This window comes from Salvelinus fontinalis, chromosome 32, assembly GCF_029448725.1.
Source record: "Salvelinus fontinalis isolate EN_2023a chromosome 32, ASM2944872v1, whole genome shotgun sequence".
NCBI classification, from domain to species: Eukaryota; Metazoa; Chordata; class Actinopteri; order Salmoniformes; family Salmonidae; genus Salvelinus; species Salvelinus fontinalis.
This window is the reverse complement of record NC_074696.1, coordinates 29422040-29445142: the sequence shown is the minus strand read 5'-3', so window position 1 is coordinate 29445142 and position 23103 is coordinate 29422040. Positions and strand designations below refer to the sequence as shown.

Sequence of the window (23103 nt, the reverse complement as noted above, 5' to 3'; positions counted from 1 at the left end):
TTAGTAGGCTTAATATAACAGCTTTGTTTAACCACCATTGAGCTGTAGGCCTAAGAGCACATCCTGTTAGGTCTTAATACCACAACTTACTGAGGCCTGTATTTCAATAGTAGACAGGTCACTTTACCAATAAATAATTTTTGCATTCATGTCATCACACAGCATACGAGTCATTCATGACGTGAAATGCATTCAAGCGTTTTAGTTTTAAAATAAAATAGCAAAGTGACCATTGAATAATTAGCGTAAACAATAAATAGACCTAAACCGTTCCATTTTGGAAATTGCATTCACAAATGAATGTAACTGTTTTTACATCTTTGCTGTAATAACTTTTTGGTCAACCAATATTTTTTGGGGACGGGGACAGCCCTAACACACACACCTCCATACACCCGGCCATCCATTCACTTGCTCAGCACTGCACAGAGCCTTGACCCTACTTGACTATCAGTATCAGACCCTGCTCAGAGAGGGAGAAGGGGGATAGATAGGGAGCGAGAGAGGGGGAAAGAGAGAAATGGAAAGAGAGTGACAGAGGGGCAGAGACAGAGAGAAATAAAAAGAGACAGAGACGGAGACGGAGACGGAGGGAGGGAGGAAAATGCAAGGAGAGATGGTGTAGTAGGCTAAGCTACATTGACATTGGCAGTCACGATAGGCCTGATAGCATTATAAATATTCGATAGAAAAGTTCACCCACATCTCTACTACCCACACCTGCAACACCCTCATCTCCAATACCCACAGAGGCAAAGAAAGGAAACATCTATATATCACTGCACACAAAGTAAAGGTGGATTTGTTCAAAGGAACAGCATCGTCATCGGTTCTAGGTTGTGACAGTCTTCCTGCTTTGTTTACCTATTTCCTCTTGTTGCAACCACGCAGAGCTACAAAGAGAACGGGGAAAGGAGCAAGGTAGATATAACACTATCAAAAAACAACAGTGATGTGAGAATCAAGGCCAGGCTTGTTGAAACTAGTGAGGTGTTGCTGTGCTGTGTCTGCTGCTGTCTGTCTCTCAGGCTATAGAGCTGTTTCATCATCCAAGCAGAGAGAGATGGGAGAAATAATACCAGACACCAAACTCTAAATACGGATCACAAAAACACTGCCTTCAGATACCGGGAGGAGGGATGAGGCAGGACGAGGGGAAGGAAGGAGAGGGATAAAAGGAAAAAAAGGAAAATTCACTCATACATTTTAACATGAGCTTCCCTCTCCCCCTAGCTGCTACAGCTCCAGTTCAGTTCACCTCATAAAACCCAATGGTGCAGAATTACACACTTCTCTATGCTGAATCCCTGCTCTGTTCCCTTCCCCGTCCTCGAAGGGAATACATACAATCAGCTGGCTGACTGGCTGGCTCACTGGTAGGCTGGCTGGTTTGTTGGCTGGCTGGCTGGTTTGTTGGCTGGCTGGCTGGCTGGCTGGCTGGCGATAAAGGATTGCAATAAAGAGGATTTGTTGGGTAATTAATATTTCTGGATTCTAGTTTTCATTTTCATCGCTGTGGGAGTTATTTATGCACGTGTTCTTATGATAAAGCTTGCAATTTGTACACGGACAGACTCCATCGATCCACACAAGTGGTTTAATTAATTCAACAGCTTCAGAAACCGTTGGAGAAACAGGAACATGTTGCACAGTTATTGCCAGAATGTTCTATTGATGGATTTGTTTTGGTTAATAAAGTGGAATGAGGGTAGAATGGTATTGACTGGTATTGACATTGTGGCAGTAAAACACAGTAATTTATGACTTGAGATTCAGTGGACCTCGTTCAGCTAGTAGGCTGAGGAAATGGACACACACAACTACAGTGCCTTCAGAAAGTATTCAAAGTTGTATTGAATTTGTTTCAAACATAACACTTTGTATTCAGGACAAAAAGTGAATTGCTTTGCCACATTTTTCCAGTATTACTTTAGTGCCTTGTTGCAAACAGGATGCATGTTTTAAAACATTTTTATTCTTCACAGGCTTCCTTCTTTTCACTCTGTCAATTAACTTAGTATTGTGGAGTAACTACAATGTTGTTGATCCATCCTCAGTTTTCTCCTATCATAGCAACTCTAACTGTTTTAAAGTCACCATTGGCCTCATGGTGAAATCCCTGAGCGGATTCCTTCCTCTCTGGCAACTGAGTTAGCGGGACACCTGTCGACAACTTCCGGTGAAATTGGAGGGCGCGCAATTGAAATAAATAATTATACAAATTATGGATATTAAACATTTAGGTACATACAAGTGTCTTATATCGGTTAAAAGCTTAATTTGTTGGTCATCTAACTGCATTGTTGTAACGTTGTTCCTCTTCCTCTTCATCCGAAGAGGAGGAGCAGGGATTGAACCAAAATGCAGCGTTGTGATATGACATGATATTTATTAAAAGGAACAGACGAAGACGGAAAAACTCTTGAACAACAATACAAAACAACAAACGACGTAGACTGACCTGAACGTAAGAACTTACATGAAACAAAGAACGCACGAACAAGAAAAACAGACTACACAAAAACCGAACGAACAAACAAACCGAAACCGAAACAGTCCCGTAACAGACACTGACACAGGAGACAACCACCCACAAACAAACAGTGTGAAAACACCTACCTTAATATGGCTCTCAATCAGAGGAAATGAAAACCACCTACCTCTAATTGAGAGCCATATCAGGTCACCCTATTAACCAACATAGAAACACATAACATAGACTACCCACCCAAACTCACGCCCTGACCGTCAAACACATACAAAATAACAGAAAACCAGTCAGGAACGTGACAATAGTCCGATTTACAATAGGCTTTACAGTGAAAGAATGCAATGCGATTGTTTGAGGATGGCGCCCCACATCGACATATTTTTCCACCGGCACAGGCTTCATAAAATCACAAATAACGATTAAATATTCACTTACTTATTGAAAATCTTCCTCTGATTTGCTACAACATGTATGGTTATTTTATTAGATAAAATCCTTCTTTATATTCCAAAAAGTCTGTTTAGTTGGCGCCAATGATTTGGGTAATCCACTCGTTCAACATGCAGAGAAAGGAATCCAAAAATCTACCGCTAAACTTCATTAAAACAAGTCAAAATACATTTATTTTTAATCCTCAGGTACCCTAAAATGTAATTAAACTATAATATTTCATACGGAAATAAGTATGTTTAATAGAAAAGCAAAATTACAGACTGGTTTCCAACTCCGACTCCCAGTATTAAAACTAAAAATTCTTTGTTGTTTGGGAAGAAACAAGCCTGAAACCTTGAACAAAGACTGTTGACATCTAGTGGAAGCCATAGGAATTGCAATCTGGGAGCTGGATTTGGATATGACCCTACACGTTCCACTGGAACAGCATTTGTAACGGTCGTCTTGTGGTGATTGAGCGGACCAAAGAGCAGCGTTGTTATACGACATGATGATATTTATTAAAGTAAAGACGAAACACGAAAATACTTCAACAAACTGCAAAAACAAATAAACGATGTAGACAGGCCTGAACTAGAGAACTTACATAAACACGAAGAACGCATGAACAGGTACACAAACGAACGAACAAACGAAACAGTCCCGTGTGGTGCACAGACACAAACACGGAAGACAACCACCCACAAACAAACAGTGTGAACAGCCTACCTTTATATGGTTCTCAATCAGAGGAAACGTCAAACACCTGTCCCTGATTGAGAACCATATAAGGCTAATTACCACTGAACTAAACATAGAAACACAAAACATAGAATGCCCACCCCAACTCACGCCCTGACCAACTAAACACATACAAAAACAAGAGAAAACAGGTCAGGAACGTGACAGCATTCGCTCTCAAAAAAATAAATATTCTGGGTGGTTATTCTTTGGATCGTCACCTACCATATCTATTGTGTTATAGTCTCATACATTATTTTCACATTTCTACAAACTTAAAAGTGTTTCTATCCAATGGTACCAATTATATGCATATCCTGGCTTCTGGGTCTGAGTAACAGGCAGTTTTCATTGGGTACGTCAGTCAGGCATAAATTTAGAAAAAAGGACCCTAGCCCTAACAAGTTTTAATAACTTCACCATTCTCAAAGGGATATTCAATGTCTGTTTTTATACCCATCTACCAATAGGTGCCCTTCTTTGCGAGGCATTGGAAAACCTCCCTGGTCTTTGTGGTTGAATCTGTGTTTGAAATTCACTGCTCGACTGAAGGACCTTACCGATAATTGTATGTGTGGGGTACAGAGATGAGGTAGTCATTCATAAATCATGTTAAACACTACTATTGCACACAGAGTGAATCCAAGCAACTGATTATGTGACTTGTTAAGCACATTTTTACGCCTGAACTTATTTAGATGAAAGAAAGAGAGAAAATGCGAGAAAAAGAGTCCTCCTCCTTCCTCCTCCCGTTTTCTGGCTTGGTTCGGTCGTCTTCGGTACCTCGTCTCCTAAAATCCAGGCTGTTCTCTGAGCCTGCCCAGGACTGATAGCACCAAGAGCCATGAATAATCAGAATTCAACCAGAAAGACAAACACCCAATTGAGACTCTGCATGCAGAATTCTTCAAAAATAGGAATTGTGTACAACGCAAAACCCCAAACGATGCATGCAGAGCAGAATTAGGTCTATACCCGCAAGTATCAAAATCCAGAAAAGAGATGTTAAATTTTACAACCACCTAAAAGGAGGCGATGCCCACAAATTCCACCACAAAGCCTTCACCTACAGAGAGATGAACCTATAGAAGAGTCCCCTCAGCCAGCTGGTTCTGGGGCTCTGTTCACAAACACAAACAGACTTCACAGAACCCCAGGACAGAAACACATTCAGACCTATCCAAATTAAGAGAAAGCAAAAAGATAACTATTTTACACACTGGAAAGAATCAATCAGAAAACAGAACAAATTGGAATGCTATCTGGCCCTAAACAGAGAGTACACAGTAGCAGAATACCTGACCACTGTGACAGACACCAAATTAAGCAAAAATGCTTGACTAAGTACAGACTCAGTGAGCATAGCCTTGCTATTGAAAGAGGCCACCACAGCATATTTTCCAGGTCTGCTTGTGCCCACTGCCCACAAAATGAGTTGGAAACTGAGCTGCACTTCCTAATCTCCTGCCAAATGTATGACCACATTACAGACACATACTGTATTTCCCACAGACCACACAGACCCACAAAAACATTGAAAACAAATCAAACATTGTTAAACTCCCATATCTGTTAGGCAAAATACCACAGTGTGCAATCACAGCAGCAAAGTTTGTGACCCGTTGCCATGAGAAAAGGACAACCAGAGGAGCACAAACAACATTGTAAATACAACCTATATTTATCTGTTTCTTTTCAACTACTTGCACATTGTTATAACAGTGTACATAGCCAATAATAAAACATTTGAAATGTCTATTCTTTTAAAACTTTTGTGAGTTTAATGTTCACTAATGTTTCCCTTGTTTATTTCCCTTTTGTTTATTGTCTATTCCATTTGCTTTGGCAATGTAAACATGTTTCTCATGCCAATAAACTCCTTTCAATTAAATTGAGAGAGAGAGAGAGAGAGAGAGAGAGAGAGAGAGGCATAGAGAGAGGGAGAGACAGAGGCATAGAGAGAGAGGCAGAGAGAGAGAGAGAGAGCTGCTGAAGGAGGGGTAAATACAATGTTCCAGCTGTGCAGGGACAGGTGCTCTACTCCCTGCACCACAGAATATACCCTGCAACAAGTACACTAGCTAGGCTACAATCTGTGCCCTCTATACACACACTGTCAAGTACACTAGTGTGTAGACTCTGTGTGTAGACACTAGTGTGTAGACTCCTAGTATATACATACTTTCAAGTACAACACTCTCTAGGCTACAGCCTGTTCCATCTGAGCCCTGTATACACACACTGCTAAGATAAAGTACCAACTTCAGTTTCTCAGGCTTTCTAGCTGTGTTTACACTAGAGAGAGAGACAGAAGAGAGATAGCCCGCGAGAGACATGGGGAGAGGAGAGAGAGACAGAGTGAAACAGACAGAGTTAGTCAGAGAGATGTGGAGAGAGACAGACAGAGGGAAGAGAGCCCAAGAGAGAGGTGGGGAGAGGAGAGAGAGACAGAGAGACAGAGATACATGTGGAGAGAGAGAGAGACAGAGAGATTGTTAGGGAGATGTGGAGAGAGAGACAGAGACTGAGGAGAGACACATTTAAGTCTGAGGGCAGCTGTGATCACTCTCTGTCTTTATCTCTCTTTAGTCTTTAGTGCAACGTCTATTAACTTCGTTCCTAAGCAGGATTTCACAAAACGAGGAGAACGTCTTGAGAGCTTCATAGAATATTCAGATAGTGTTTGCAGCTACTTCTCCTATTAAACTCAATCACCTCAACTCTCCCTCTTTAAGATATCAAAAGACTGGGACTGTTCACCTGCCACTGATACCAAAGTAGCACGCTTCTAACCTACACGCTAGCCGACAAGACACATCTGAATAGTCTACTTTTACTTGAGGCAGAGACAATGAATGGTAATGGCACTTCACTGACTGCTCTGTTCTTTGTGATTGCTTTGGGGGGGGGGGCTATAGCTAGCTCCGTCTCTGATCAATCTCCAACTACAGAGCACGTAGTCCATCTTTCTCCTCCAGGCTGTCTCCTGCTGGCCCCTGGGGGTTTCTCAGGGAAACCTGATCTCCATCTCTCTCGCTCTCCCTCACCTATCTCTCTCTCGCTCCCTCTTTCTTTTAAAGCCCATGTGAAGCAGTCCCTTTCTCTCTTCTTCTCTCTCTGGTCTCTCTCTTCTCTCTTCTCTGTCTGTCTGTTCCTGGCTGTTGGTCAGGGTCCAGTGGGGCCGATCTGTTGGCTGGGACTGCTGGACATTGATCCTTATCTGGGGGATTGGATGAGTGGGCCCTCTGGGGCCTTCACTAGCACTTTGAGCTGTGACAGAGAGAGAAAGGGAGAGGAGGACAGAGAGAGAGGGGGAAAGAGTAGAAGATAGATCATGGCAGAGAAGGGGAAAGGAATAGGGGGGTGAAAAGGAGAGGGGGAAGGGGGGGGGGGACATGGGCGGCAGTGAGACTGCAGTGAGACAGCACATTCCGAGAGACGCATCTCTGCAGGGCAGGATTAAAACCCTGCACCGGTCATCCTCTCAGTCTTTTACCTGCTTCATTACTTGCAGCAGAACCTCTTACTGCTCTATGGGACCAACAAAGCAATCTGTCCCGTGTATGTCTGTGTACCTGGGGGGAAGACTTAAGACGTCACACCCACCCACACATCTTCATTTCCACTTATATAACACATAACACCCAGGCTGCTTCAGCGTACACACACATTATCAGGGTGGTAAATTATACCGGTAATGCATTTCTAATTTCAGACAGACGCAACAAACACAGCTCTACTTTCACCTAACCACCAGGCCAGGCAAGGCTTGGTCTGATTGGATATTGGATCCCAACGCCCCTGTGTCCCATATCCGCTTTCCCTTCAAATGGTAACACACACACACAGACACACACACACCCTCTTCCACCGTGTGAAAAAGGTGGGAGACTGTGGCGGGGGCGAGAGAACCTTTTGATGTTGCTGCACAAGAGAGGAAGAAAAGCATTAACTCTTAATCACCATGGGGTTGTGTTGTTGGCCTGGAAGCTGAGGAGACTACCACACAACATTGATCCACACCGGGGCCTAATCTCATTTAGGATGTGTTGATTTATTGAGATGTGTCTGGGACCAGGCTCAGAACTCTGAGAGCAGACCAAGGTGATGGAGGCAGACTCTCCTCTACTGAGGGTCACACAGAATTGAGGTCAATTGACTGTTCAGCTGAGCCACACTCACTCCCACAATCCTTTACTGCTGCCATTGATTTCAAAGGGATAGAAAACATGCACACAGAACAGACGCACAGGCATACACAGAAACACACACACACACAGAGAAACCCACACACAGACACACAGCTATTGGCTTCTCGTTAAGGGCGTTTTGGAGGAGGGCGAATGAGAGACAGCTCGAGGTATAAATCATAGGATTTAATGAGGCTGCTTCCAAACAGCCCACCACACACACACACACACACACACACACTAGCCATAACAACACCATCGACTAAACCCAGGGCAGAACAAAGAGATATTTATGACTCTGCTGCACTGGGGGAAATTAAGCCATACATATATGTAAACATAAAACAAATACTCTAATATAGTACATTTATACTCCCATGTCACTATGAAATAGTGCAGGAGTGTTTCCCTACCCACTCCTCTGGGACCAACTGGTCATTTGCACATATTTGCTCTGTTCCAGGAGCACAATCACAATAGATTAAACGAATTAAAGGCTTGATGATTCCCAGCTAGCAAGCATACTATGGTGAACCAATATTGGCCCGTCTCTGGCATAGTTTGCGGCCCGCAGCTGCAGTTTAATCAGTGCTGGAATAGAACATTCAGTACCTACTCATTCAAGGGATTTTCTACTTCATGAAGCTGGTTGAGAGAATGCCAAGAGTGCTGCCATTAAGGCAAAGGGTGGCTACTTTGAAGAATCTCAAATATAAAATATATTTTGATTTGTTTAACACTTTTTTGGTTACTACATGATTCCATATGTGTTATTTCATAGTTTTGATGTCTTCACTATTATTCTACAATGTAGAAGATAGTAAAAATTAACAAAAACCCTGGAATGAGTAGGTGTGTCCAAACTTTTGACTGGTACTGTATGCGTAATTAATCAATCAACCAACCAACCATTAGTTAGCACTCACCTGGTAATCACTGGGCAAGAAGGTGCTAACGGCTAGCTCCATCTGGTGCCACTCACCCTAACCCTCACCTGGTTATAGATCCATATTACTGTCGATGTAGCATTAGCATAGCATTGTCTCTCCCCTGGTATTTGCTTGGCCAGAAGGTGCCAACGACATAGCTTTAGACATAGAATTAGCATAATGTATGTGTTAACACATATGTATCATTAGCGCTCACCTGGTATTCACTGGGCCAGAATGTGCTAACGGCTAGCTCCACCTGGTGCCACTGGCGTCCATGTGACCCGGAGACGTTCCAGACGGCGCTTCCCCGCGGCCCCCCGTTGACCCGGATGTAGAGCTGCAAGTCCCCGGGGGAGTGGCCGTCGCGGCTGTACAGGAAGTAGCTGAATTGGATGCAGTGCGTGTCATTCTCACTCAGCGAACGGAGGAGGAGGTGGGCCCGCTGCCCCGCGGCATGCTGGGACGAGTTCACCATCATGAACGACCCTGGGGGACAGCAGGGAGGAGACAGGGTCAGATGGTTATAATGCAATTCCTGTCAACAGAGACAGAACTTTAGGGAAATCTCCATGATTTGAGGGAAAGCATTCCTCTGCTCTACCTCTGTCTCTAGCACAGGCGACCGGTGGCACCTTTATTGTGGAGGACGGGCTCACAGTAATGGATGGAATGGGATCAATGGAATGGTTTAGAACACATAGTTTCCATGTGTTTGATTCCATTCCATTCCCTCATGATTATGAGCCGTCCTCCCCTCAGCAGCCTCCTGTGGCCTCTACCTCTCTCTACCTCTCTCTACCTCTCTCTCAGACCGTATAAGGGTTTCTTTGTCTGCCACAATGCCTCAGATCTCCCCTGTTCAAAGCTCTGTTTTATGGACAGACAGGGAGAAGACAGACAGAATTTCATTTAGAGACTGAGGTTCACAGTCTCTCATCCCTCCCCTTCTGATTCGCTCTCTCATCCCCTCGGCACTCAAGGTTGTAGCCTGTCGCCTGGCCATGACACAGGTGTCAAACAGACAACCCGACAAACAGAGGGAGATTTGCCTTCACAGCTGTCCACACACCTCATTGGATGAGAGAGAGCGAGAGAGAGAGAGAGAGAGAGCGAGAGAGAGAGCGAGAAACAGAATGAGTCAAAGAAAGAGAGAATGAGTGATAGGGAGATGTCCATGTTGATCACACCAGATTGGGGACAGTGTTCATGAGGGAATCCCAAAAGAGTATCATTCTAACCATTCTAATCTTCTAATAATGATCAATGGGTCACAGTATTGGAATTTGTTACCGAAGCAATCTTCTAAGTGCTTTAAAGACACAGCTGTAGTGTATTCTCTATGGAAGGGCAGGACAGGATGGGTGATGTACTTGAATGAGTGTGTAATCAGGGACTCAGTGCCCTGCCACTTCTACTGCCATTAATCACACTGACACTGTTATTAGGCTGTAATGGCAATCTAGGGAGTACTTTGAACACCAGTGATTACGCACACACACACACACACACACACACACACACACACACACACACACACACACACACACACACACACACACACACACACACACACACACACAAACAAACAAACAAACAAACAAACAAAGAGCGATGGGCTCAGGCCCAAATCCCAGTGACCTTCCTGGAAGTGAGAGCTCCACTCCCTCCTTTCTTCTCCTCCTCTTCCCTCTCTCCTCAGCAGGTAGAGTGATTAAGATACTACAGCTCCTTGGGGACCTTATCTCTCTCTGTCCCTGACCTCAGGCTGGCGCTGGCTGCCTTCATAGGGAGGTAGTACAGCATGTGACCTATAGTATGTCTCTACAGCTTCAGCACTGTGACCTCAACATGCCTTTCAGACAGGCTGCCTCTCCTCACTGCAATTCCTCATCACCTTGTCCTCGGGTTGCACAATTCCAGTAACTTTCCTGAAAATGCATTGGATTCAGGATTTCTTGCTTATTTTCTCCTGATTTCGGGAATCTTCCAACCAGGATTTCTGGGAAAACCTGGGAATTTTGCAATGCTACTTTGCCCAAATCAGAGAAAAACAAAACACACACCAAAAAACCACAATAGAAGGTAACACAGACAAACAGGTGGTGCTGGTTCAATGAAACCCTGGTCTTGTCGGTTTGCTTTGCTTGCTCACGGACAGAACAAGGAAAAAAACAGAAGAAAATTCAGTCGTTCGCATCAAAAGTTGTGATTCCCCAGAACAACCAAGACCTACATCAGCCAGGTCACAGCACAGGGCTGCTCAGTGTTTAAAAACCTCTTACAGTCTCAAAACCTTGAGTCCCCTTTACTGTCCAAAACACCCCTACATCCCTTTCCTCGCTCTTCTCTTTCCTGATCCCTGTCTGGACAAAACATCCCTCCGGTCTCTTTTCTCATCCTCTCCTATCCCATCTTCCCTGACCTCGACCCTGAACCCAGCCCAGACAGAACCGTCAAACCTTCACTAAATTCCTACTAGCAGCTTCTCCTCCTCAGGGGGACTAGCAGGCAGTATTCTCAGAAAACAATGATTTTCCCCTCGCTTCCCTTAGAATCTCACCTACATCCAGATTTGGACCAGAGCAGGCATCGACTTAGCCACTACTGGCCCCTTCGCCCTCACTGTCACCATGCCTCTGATGTGTGGAGACTCCTGGAGGCTTTTTGGGCCACGAGGCTAAATTGCTTTTCTCGCAAGATCAGCACGCAACTGAACTACTTTTCCCTTTCTAGTTTGAGATTTGAGACCAGGTAACAGGCCTATGTGTGAGAGAGGGAGAAAGCTGTATTGGGTAGGGTATGAGATGAGTGCTGTGACCAATAGATAGACAACAAAGACATTAGCTGGAATTGAATTGACCCTGGCATAGCAATGGTAACGCATTGTCTTGTTTACCAACTGTAACCCAATCTCACACAATTCTTCCTCTGAAAATAGGAAGCTTCTAGTTGTTGAACAGTGCTGGAAGGCAGGGAGAGAGAACGAGTGAAGATTAAAATATGTCTAACTAATTCTGACAGGCCCTGGAGCCTGTATGGAAATCAAATTAAGATTTATTATAATCTATCTATGCAAAACATTATTACACTCACTGAGGCAGATTTACCCTTATCGCACAGTTGCAGCCACCTAGTGGCCACTTAGGAAACTGCAGCAGTCAGATTAGGAAACCCATTCATTATCAGACTAAACGCAACTGACAAATGAGGGACTTCCTAATATGGAGGCCATAATCCACTAAAAACAAATAACTGAATCGTGTTATTTTTTCATCAAGAGCTGATATGATGAACTGTCTGGGACATCTTTTTCAGAAGGTGAATATACTTCAAGAGAAAATGGAAGCTAAAGCTCAAAGTGAGTCTAAAGACATGGGTTAATACTGTGTCTGCTAAACATACCAAATTGCCATCATTCACCTGAGCGGGATTGAGTCAGTCCATTTTATAAATGCATTCATTAGAAATAAAACAGCTTCTGGTAACCTTTCCTGTCCATCCTTGAGGAGTGAAACACACACAGAGAGGCAAGTACACACACACAGAGAGGCAAGTACACACACACACAGAGGCAAGTACACACACACAGAGAGAGGCAAGTACACACACACACACACAGAGGCAAGTACACACACACACAGAGGCAAGTACACACACACACAGAGAGGCAAGTACACACACACACAGAGGCAAGTACACACACACAGAGAGAGGCAAGTACACACACAGAAAAGCAAGTACACACACAGAAAAGCAAGTACACACACAGAAAAGCAAGTACACACACGCATAGACTCTTTAACTTGGTTTAAAAATATCCGGAGCTGCTGAAATATTCTCCATCAATCCATAAAGGCAGATAAGGCTCCCCTGTAACCCTGGCTAGCCCTGCCAAAGATGAGGGAACACACACACATTAAGAGATTAGGGCACAGCTCCGACTTTCTGCATTCCTATCAGAACGTCAGATATGGCATATAGGGTGGGACCCAGAGTCCCAGGTCTCACTGCTTTTATCACACACACCAGGAGGAAGAGGGGGGGAGATATATAGGGAGAGAAAGAAGGGGGGAAATGAAGAGAGAGGGTGAGAGAGGTAGAGATGGTGAGAGAGATTTTTGATTGCTTATTTCACTTTTATTTGTTATCAATTTCACTTTTATTTGGCAATGTAAACATATGTTTCCCATGGTCAATAAAGCCCTTTGAATTTAATTGAGAGAGATAGAGCAAGTAAGATAGCGAGAGCCTCGACGTTCGTAGCCTTTATCTTTATATTTCTCTCCTCCACCATTTTTGAAGCTTTCTGGCTCCGCTCCCATCAATAATGTTTTGTATAACTCAGCCGGCATATTCTGAAGCCAGACAACACCATCGTTCACAGCCAAACATCATGCATTTTAATCACAGTATTCTATCAATGCTTTTCTGTTATTTTTATGCTATTTTCTGTTTGATCAAGAGGTTAAATAACAGTCTTGCAGTCTGCCAGGCAACGTGTTTGTTAATCAACTTGGTGTTGGTGTGTGTCCAATCGGCCTTTATTATTATTATTATTATGTTTATGTGTGTGTTAGTCTATTTCCACTGCTGATTGGGGGCATTCGGAGAAGGTCATCCGGAAATGTTCAATCCCTACTGTTTTTGTATTTTGCGGATTCATTTGTTAGTGTTTTTGTTTTTTAATACTGTAACCTCAGGCTACTTTCACCTCAGATGATATTTGAAGGGCAGTTGCGGTGGTCGATTGGGAACATGCAGATTTGCCTTGCTATTTGTCCGTGAGTGTGTGTGCTGCTGTAATGTGTGATCTGTAGAGCTGGTTGGCAGGGCACTGAGCTCGCTGTGCTGTGTTGTGTTCACTGAGGCCGAAAGGCACCAATGCAGATTCTGCCATTTACAAAGTGACACAGTGCTTACACTGTGCAAATGGGAAATGGGCTAACCAACACCAGCTGCTCATGAATGCAACATAGAGAGACTCTAGCTACACAAACACACACACATACAGCTAACTTCCGTACACAAACAATCAGAGTCCGTCTGGATCTTGGGTTTGGAGCTAACACGATTCCCAAGGTGAGGGACGGGATCTAAACAGACGGCCGGGACTCGGTTACCCCAAAAAAATGAATTATTACTAAGCTTGAAGGGATTGACTTGATATTGACACTGTATAATGAATGACAGCCTCTTTTGCTGGTAGAGGAGTCAACGTCACAGCTAGTCACTGTATGCAAGGCCTGAACTGTCTTTGTTATAGTGGGGTGGCAGGTAGCCTAGCGTTTAAGAGCGATGGGCCAGTAACCAAAGGGTCGCTGGTTTAAAATCTGCTGTGCTGCCCTTGAGCAAGGCAGTTAACCCCAAACAACAACTGCTCCCCGGGCGCCGATGACGTCGGTTAAGGCAGCCCCCCGCACCTCTCTGATTCAGAGGGGCTGGGTTACATGTGGAAGACAGTTGTACAACTGACTAGGTATCCCCTTTCCCTGTAGCAGCACTGTAAACACACACCCTCAACCTGTCTCTTTCTCTCTCTGACTACATTTGGCCTGCCTCCCTTCCCCAACTGTAAATTACTTCATTAATGTCTTCAGGAATCCTCGATCTCCCTCAAAGTTCACTGCTAAGCCCTCTGTTACAGCAGCATGTCCCACCATGGAGAAGAAGGGAGCCACGTGCCCTGTTTTAGAAAAGACGAGAGGAGGTGAGGAACACGGAGAAACAGAAAAGAGAAGCCTGCGAGGTACTGAGATGAAACAAATAGTAGATCACACACAAGAAAGAAAGAAAGCACTTCTGGGAAGGAGAGGAGTGTTATACAGTATGGAGATGCTTTGGCAGACAGGGGGAGGGGTTGGAGAGGGTATAGGGTTGTCAGCACACTGGATGGCTGGCTGACTGGGTGGTAGGGTGGTAGGGTGGCTCGCTGGCTCTGCGTGTACTGTACTGTAACAAGGATCTAGAAACATGCGAACAAGACATTCTCTTAAATTAGTTTGTTTTTCTATCACCAGAGCGGAGATACAGAAATACCTCAGACATCAGGTCTTTATGGAGAGGAAACATGGAGGAAGGAAGGAAGGAAGGAAGGAAGGAGACACTAACCATGCCCTGTAAGGAGACTGTGTTGGGTGGGAAGAGGGTGAGCTATTTCATGGCTCTGCAACATGAGCATGTGTTCCCAGGTAGAATAACCTGAGGCTGGTTAATAAAAACATCCCTGAGAGGAGAAAATAGCAGTACAGAAACGCCTTGAACTATTTTCTATGTTTCCCTGTTTCTCAGTCTATGTGTTTCTCTCTCCCTCTCTTGTACTATCACTGACTATCACTGGCTCTCAGCGGCACTGCAGTGCAGTTGATACCCAGCCCAGGTATGAGGTCTGCCAGTTTGGACCAGGGCCCAGTGCTCCCCCTACATCCAGTCAGAGTGATAAGACAGTATCAGTTACAGCCCTGCTGAGTGCCAGCGGCGTAAGTGCATCTGGAGGAGAGCAGGGAGTTGCAGAGAGAGCTGAGTTGCATGCAGATCACCTTGAGGCAGAGAGGAGACAAAGCCCTGGCCAGAGACATGTTCACAACCTGGCCCCACATACAGTGCATTCGGAAAGTATTCAGACCACTTGAGTTTTTCCACATGTTGTTATGCAACAGCCTTATTCTAAAATTGATTTAATTGTTAGGTTTTTTTTCAATCAATCTACACACAATACACTATAATGGTAAAGCAAAAACTGTTTTTTAGATTCTTTGGCAATTTTTTATATACAGTTTAAGTCGGAAGTTTACATACACTTAGGTTGGAGTCATTAAAACTCGTTTTTAAACCAGTAATTTTTCCAACAATTGTTTACAGACAGATTACTTAACTTATAATTCATTGTATCACAATTCCAGTGGGCCATAGGTTAACATACACTAAGGTGACTGTGCCTTTAAACAGCTTGGAAAATTGCAGACAATGATGTCATGGCTTTAGAAGCTTCTGATAGGCTAATTGACATAATTTGAGTCAATTGGAGGTGTACCTGTGGATGTATTTCAAGGCCTACCTTCAAACTCAGTGCCTCTTTGCTTGACATCATGGGAAAATCGAAATAAATCAGCCAAGACATCAGAAAACAATTTGTAGACCTCCGCAAGTCTGGATCACCCTTGGGAGAAATTTCCAAATGCCTGAAGGTACCATGTTCATCTGTACAAACAATAGTACGCAAGTATAAACACCATGGGACCACGCAGCCGTCATACCGCTCAGGAAGGAGACGTGCTCTGTCTCCTAGAGATGAACGTACTTTAGTTTGAAAAGTGCAAATCAATCCCAGAACAACAGCAAAGGACCTTGTGAAGATGCTGGAGGAAACAGGTACAAAAGTAGCTATATCCACAGCAAAACGAGTCCTATATCGACATAACCTGAAAGGCCACTCAGCAAGGAAGAAGCCACTGCTTCAAAACCGCCATTAAAAAGCCAGACTACGGTTTGCAACTGCACATGGGGACAAAGATCGTACATTTTGGAGAAATGTCCTCTGGTCTGATGAAACAAAAATAGAATTGTTTGGCCATAATGGCCATCGTTATATTTGGAGGAAAAAGGGGGAAGCTTGCATGCCGAAGAACACCATCCCAACTGTGAAGAACAGGGGTGGCAGCATCATGTTGTAGGGGTGCTTTCCTGCAGGAGGGACTGGTGAACTTCACAAAATAGATGGCACCATGAGGGAGGAAAATTATGTGGATATATTGAAGCAACATCTCAAGACATCAGTCAGGAAGTTAAAGCTTGGTTGCAAATGGGTCTTCCAAATGGACAATGACCCCAACCATACTTCCAAGTTGTGGCAAAATGGCTTAAGGACAACAAAGTCAAGGTATTGGAGTGGCCATCACAAAGCCCTGACCTCAATCCCATAGAAAATGTGTGCAGAACTGGAAAAGCGTGTGCAAACAAGGAGGCCTACAAAACTGACTCAGTTACACCAGGTTTGTCAGGAGGAATGGGCCAAAATTCACCCAACTTATTGTGGGAAGCTTGTGGAAGGCTACATGAAACGTTTGACCCAAGTTAACCAATTTAAAGGCAATGCTACCAAATACTAATTGAGTGTATGTAAACTTCTGACCCACTGGGAATGTGATGAGAGAAATAAAAGCTGAAATAAATCCTTCTCTCTACTATTATTCTGACATTTCACATTCTTAAAATAAAGTGGTGATCCTAACTGACCTAAGACAGGGAATTTTTACTAGGATTAAATGTCAGGAATTGTGAAAAACTGAGTATAAATGTATTTGGCTAAGGTGTATGTAAACTTCCGACTTCAACTGTATAAAAAAAAAAGTAAATATCACATTTAGATACGTTTTCAGACCTTTTACTCAGTACTTTGCTGAAGCACCTTTGGCAGCGACTACAGCACTGAGTCTTCTTGGGTATAACGCTACAAGCTTGGCACACCTGTATTTGGGGAGTTTCTCCCATTCTTCTCTGCAGATCCTCTCAAGCTCTGTCAGGTTGGATGGGGAGCGCTGCTGCACAGCTAATTCCATTTCTCTCCAGAGATGTGCGATCAGGTTCAAGTCTGGGCTCTGGCTGGGCCACTCAAGGACATTCAGAGACTTGTCCCGAAGCCACTCCTGCGTTGTCTTGGCTGTGTGCATAGGGTCGTTGTCCTGACGGAAGGTGAACCTTCACCCCCAGTCTGAGGTCCTGAATGCTCTGGAGCAGGTTTTCGACAAGGATCTCCAAAGAGGCCAAAGAGTTCAATCTTGGTTTCATCAGACCATAGAATCTTGTTTCTCATGGTCTGAGAGTCCTTTAGGGCCATTTTGGCAAACTCCATGCGGGCTGTCATGTGCCTTTTACTGAGGAGTGGCTTCCATCTGGCCAATCTACCATAAAGGCCTGATTGGTGGAGTGCTGCAGAGATGGTTGTCCTTATGGAAGGTTCTCCCATCTCCACAGAGCAACTCTGGAGCTCTGTCAAAGTGACCATCGGGTTCTTGGTCACCTCCCTGACCAAGGCCCTTCTCCGCCAATTGCTCAGTTCTCTAGGAAGAGTCTTGGTGGTTCCAAACTTCTTCCATTTAAGAATGATGGAGACCACTGTGTTCTTGCGGACCTTCAATGCTGCAGAAATGCTTTGGTACCCTTCCTCAGATTTGTGCCTCGACACAATCATATCTCGGAGCTCTACGGAGAATTCCTTCGACCTCATGGCTTGGTTTTTGCTATGACATGAATCGTCAACTGTGAGACCTTATATAAACAGATGTGTGCCGTTCCAAATCATGTCTAATCAATTAAATTTACCACAAGTGAACTCCAATCAAGTTGTCAAAACATCTCAGGGATGATCAATGGAAACAGGATGCACCTGAGCTCAATTTCAAGTCTCAAAGCAAAGGGTCTGAATATTATGTAAACATTTGCTAAAATTTCGAAAACCCTTTTTTCGCTTTGTCATTATGGGGTATTGTGTGTAGACGGATGAAGACATTTTTTTATTTAATCAATTTTAGAATAAGGCTGTAACGTAACAACATGTGGAAGAAGTCAAGTGGTCGAGAGAGTAGAGAGGTTGAATAGGGAGCTAAGCTTAGGGGTCAAGTAGTCTGAACCAGAGTGCTTCAACTTGACATTATATCATGGTAAGTGTCAATCTGTAGCCTACATCTTCACCACAGTAATAACTTGTAACTTGTCTTAAATATCTCTAGCAACAAGTCATACATGTTGGGTAAGTTACATGTTTTGGGCAGTAGGGGGCACACACTACTTGCCCTATAAGCCTTGGTGTTCTCTTCTCTAAAGTAGGGTACGCCAACAAAACAATGTGTCTCTTTAATCCTACGCCAGAACACATGGCACACTGATGGATTAAAACAGGGTGGTTTACATTTTGAATCTGTCGCTGAATGAATGGGGTGAATGGGGGGCACCAGTCTGATCTCAATGAATCAAATCATCTTGAGAGAGCAGCCCAACGGCCCAACGGCCCAACGATACACAACAAAAGGCTGCATGTGCGCTTTTCAAAAAATGTCCTCCTTCAGCTCTGATTGGTCGCCACAAACACAAAGCATCCAATGGGCTTTCCAAAACAACCTTGCTCAGATCTGATTTACCTCCTCAGACACAAAGCTTCAGCCTCAGCCAATGTTCTTGGCCGGCATTGTTCAAAAAAGGAAAAACAAAACAGGCATTACTTCATGTTCATTTGTGCTCCTCAGTCTTTTAGAGGCACGCACTGCCTACTTATTCAAAAGCTTTTACTCATTCAAAAGTCATCGCTCCACCAAACACACACACAAAACCCATCACTCAGGCAGATATAATTGAAAGACGTTTGTAACCCAGGATCTTAATTCACATCCTGCATAGCTGCAGTTTAATGGTGACGGCTTCTCGCAAATAAAGCTGTTGGTAATTGAAAACAATAGTCATCAATCAGTATAATAAGCATCTCCGGCTGAGGACGAGGAGGAGAAAACACCCGCTGTTCTATCAGTCCATCAAACCTTTACGAGCATAACACACACACACAGACACAGTAACACACACATGGAAACACGCCGTTCTTTAGTCCATCAGGCATTTACGAGCATATCGTCCTAATCCTTGTCACATCCACTATGGACAGCCACCTACAAATCATCAGTGATAAGGCTTGACCAATGAAAGCCCAAGGAGGAAACAAACACATGAGGAGGCCCCATAAAAGAACGAACCCCAGGCCAGTGCCCACGGCCATTCAGCATAGCTATGGAATTCAAAACAAACTCCGTGCTTACTTAGTGAACAGCTAGGGGGGACAATATCAGGGCAGAGATATGACAATGTTACTCTTTATTTTCTGTGCAAAATTGAGGATTGCCGTGAGAGTGGTTGAATGTCATATACTGTGTAACAGAATATGCAATACAAAGTAAATGCTGAAATGTTTTCTACATAATCAAACACCGTATTTGACATTTAAAGAAACAGATCTCTGGTATAAAAACATTGGTTTACTAGATCAGTATATGTGAGAGTCCGAGCTGACTCAGCCTGACTGCTTCAGAACAATAGGGGTGTGTGGTACCAGCCAGTCTAGTCTACCATCCCAAATGGCACCCTATTCCCTATTTAGTGCACTACTTTTAATCAGGGCTCATAGAGCTCTGGTCAGAAGGGGTGCGCTATCTATAGGGTGCCATCTTTGTTTACCCATTCCCTGGGCCATGGATCCCCTAGCATGGTCCAGAAACAACAAGACAACAATAGCAATGACAGTGGCTGTGACCTATAACAACAGCATGGGGACTTGTTTGCCTGCTGTTTCTGTCCCATGAGGGGTGACAGAGGGAGTGGCAGATAAACAATGTGCCTGAATAGACAGAGTGTGTGGGGGGGCTGGTGACACACACGGTCCCTGAAGCACCGCTAGGCCCAGCCTCCTTCTCCCACCAGACCCATGACACCCCAAGCAGGGCAGCTACGGGGCACAATCAGGTACTGGGTCAAAGAATCCAATTAATCCATGACAGAGAGGGACGCACTTTGAGAGAAAAGGGGGACAGAGGAGAGAACTTCCAGACACTCTGTTTGAGACGGGTGAAAGAGAAAGAGAGGCAGAGAGAATGCCACAAGGGAATAGGAAATGGAACTTCACTGCCCTTCGACCTGTCAGAGTGTATGTGTGTGTGCATGCGTAATTGCGTGCTGTGTGTTATATACTGCACAAACCCACTGTTGTGCATCAAAAGATGTCCAATTGTCTTCAACCTAGCTCGGAGGGGGATGACACCTTCTTACTACACTGCACATTTTTATCAAACTACATTCATTTCTGAGGAAATGTGAGGAGCGTTAGCGACTACGTCAACGGCTCTGAACCTTCAGTTTATAACTCCTTCACTAGCTCTATTTCGATCTAACTCTCACCTCCACATATCCTCCCCTACTAGGGCACTGTGACTGATGTTAGGAATCCAATAGTGAAAGTGTGAAAATGGTGTAGGAGGGTGTGTGTGTGTGTGTGTGTGTGTGTGTGTGTGTGTGTGTGTGTGTGTGTGTGTGTGTGTGTGTGTGTGTGTGTGTGTGCGCGCGTGCGCGTGCGTGTGCGTGAGCCAAGACGTTAATGTGAGAAGCATCGCCTTTACAAATAGGGTAACAGGTGCGGCGTCAGCAGCGGTGGTGCGGTAGTAATTCCGGTAGCAGGGTCAGCTGGAGCAAGGCGTAAGGGAGAGCAGGGTGTCAAGGGTATGTTACTGGCAGATAAATAATGTAATGCTGTGTAATAGCTGAGCCATATGATTCAACACACGTCAGTGACACTCTCCTGGGGACTACAGCGTTCAAATGGTACACCAACTCAGGCCCCATCATCATTACAGTTCAGCTACACACAGGGAGTCAGAATCAGCAGCTAGCAGGACGCAGTGAGGGAGAATCAGCAGCTAGCAGGACGCAGTGAGGGAGAATCAGCAGCTAGCAGGACGCAGGGAGGGAGAATCAGCAGCTAGCAGGACGCAGTGAGGGCGAATCAGCAGCTAGCAGGACGCAGGGAGGGAGAATCAGCAGCTAGCAGGACGCAGTGAGGGAGAATCAGCAGCTAGCAGGACGCAGTGAGGGAGAATTAGCAGCTAGCAGGACGCAGTGAGGGAGGATCAGCAGCTAGCAGGACGCAGGGAGTCAGAATCAGCAGCTAGCAGGACGCAGGGAGTCAGAATCAGCAGCTAGCAGGACGCAGTGAGGGAGAATCAGCAGCTAGCAGGACGCAGGGAGGTAGAATCAGCAGCTAGCAGGATGCAGGGAGGGAGAATCAGCAGCTAGCAGGACGAAGTGAGGGAGAATCAGCAGCTAGCAGGACGCAGTGAGGGAGAATCAGCAGCTAGCAGGACGCAGTGAGGGAGAATCAGCAGCTAGCAGGACGCAGTGAGGGAGAATCAGCAGCTAGCAGGACGCAGTGAGGGAGGATCAGCAGCTAGCAGGACGCAGGGAGTCAGAATCAGCAGCTAGCAGGACGCAGTGAGGGAGAATCAGCAGCTAGCAGGACGCAGGGAGGTAGAATCAGCAGCTAGCAGGATGCAGGGAGGGAGAATCAGCAGCTAGCAGGACGAAGTGAGGGAGAATCAGCAGCTAGCAGGACGCAGTGAGGGAGAATCAGCAGCTAGCAGGACGCAGTGAGGGAGAATCAGCAGCTAGCAGGACGCAGTGAGGGAGAATCAGCAGCTAGCAGGACGCAGTGAGGGAGAATCAGCAGCTAGCAGGACGCAGTGAGGGAGAATCAGCAGCTAGCAGGACGCAGGGAGGGAGAATCAGCAGCTAGCAGGACGCAGTGAGGGAGAATCAGCAGCTAGCAGGACGCAGTGAGGGAGAATCAGCAGCTAGCAGGACGCAGTGTGGGAGAATCAGCAGCTAGCAGGACGCAGTGAGGGAGAATCAGCAGCTAGCAAGACGCAGTGAGGGAGAATCAGCAGCTAGCAGGACGCAGTGAGGGATAAACAGCAGCTAGCAGGACGCAGGGAGGGAGAATCAGCAGCTAGCAGGACGCAGTGAGGGAGAAGGGTGGGTGAGTGAGAAGGAAAGAGATTGACAGAGCATTATGACATAGACAGGAGCGAGAGCGATAGAGAGGAGCCAGGGTTCTCATCACCGGGATTGTCTCTGTCTTTGCCTTAATCAAGGCTTTGAAAGTCTCTCTCTCTTTTTCCTCGCCGGCCAGTTAACAGCAGGGCTGGAGATCCCATGCCTGTAGAGAGGTGATCAATCAGAGAGCTGGTCCTGCAAGGCAAACGCCGTCCTGGTCGGGCCACTACACAGCTGCTCTCTACCTCGCCGCATCCTCCAAAACACCCGCCTGACGACAGTGATGAATTAGAAAACGTTCAAAGTGTTTAGGAGTCTCAGACTCCGCTCTTCTGCATAACAACTGCTGCATGGCATGCTCTAATCTGACTCCCCCTGTCCTCTCTTCCCCTCATCTTTCAAGTCCTCCGGTTCAACTTCTACCTCATCTTACTTTTCCCCTTTTCTTTAATGACTTTGCTGTCTCTCTGTCGTGTTGACGTATCTATTCCTCTTGGTGCCAAGTAGATTTGGGAGGTATACCGCATATACCATATACCAGAGTATTTGGAAATAGCCACGGGATGGTTTTTCAATAACTTTGAAACTTTTATTTAAAAAAAAATATATATATATTTTTTTATAAATGTGTATATTTGTAGCTACCTTCTAAGTAAATACCTGCAGTCAACTTCTGCAATACGCTATGAGATAAAGATTTCGTTCTTCATTTCACCTCTCATATAATATTTAATTATGA

At 44.9% G+C, this 23103-nt stretch overlaps 1 protein-coding gene across 6 annotated transcripts in view; it reads right to left on the bottom strand.

Annotated features, from left to right (window-relative positions):
• The window catches only part of LOC129831048 (receptor-type tyrosine-protein phosphatase U-like), a 295005-nt gene that overhangs the window by 113103 nt on the left and 158799 nt on the right, over nucleotides 1–23103 (bottom strand). For all 6 annotated transcript variants that reach the window (XM_055894045.1, XM_055894046.1, XM_055894047.1 and 3 more), the window contains exon 3: nucleotides 9001–9272. In XM_055894045.1, the coding sequence (XP_055750020.1) occupies nucleotides 9001–9272 (272 nt within the window). The remainder of the gene's footprint in view (nucleotides 1–9000; nucleotides 9273–23103) is intronic.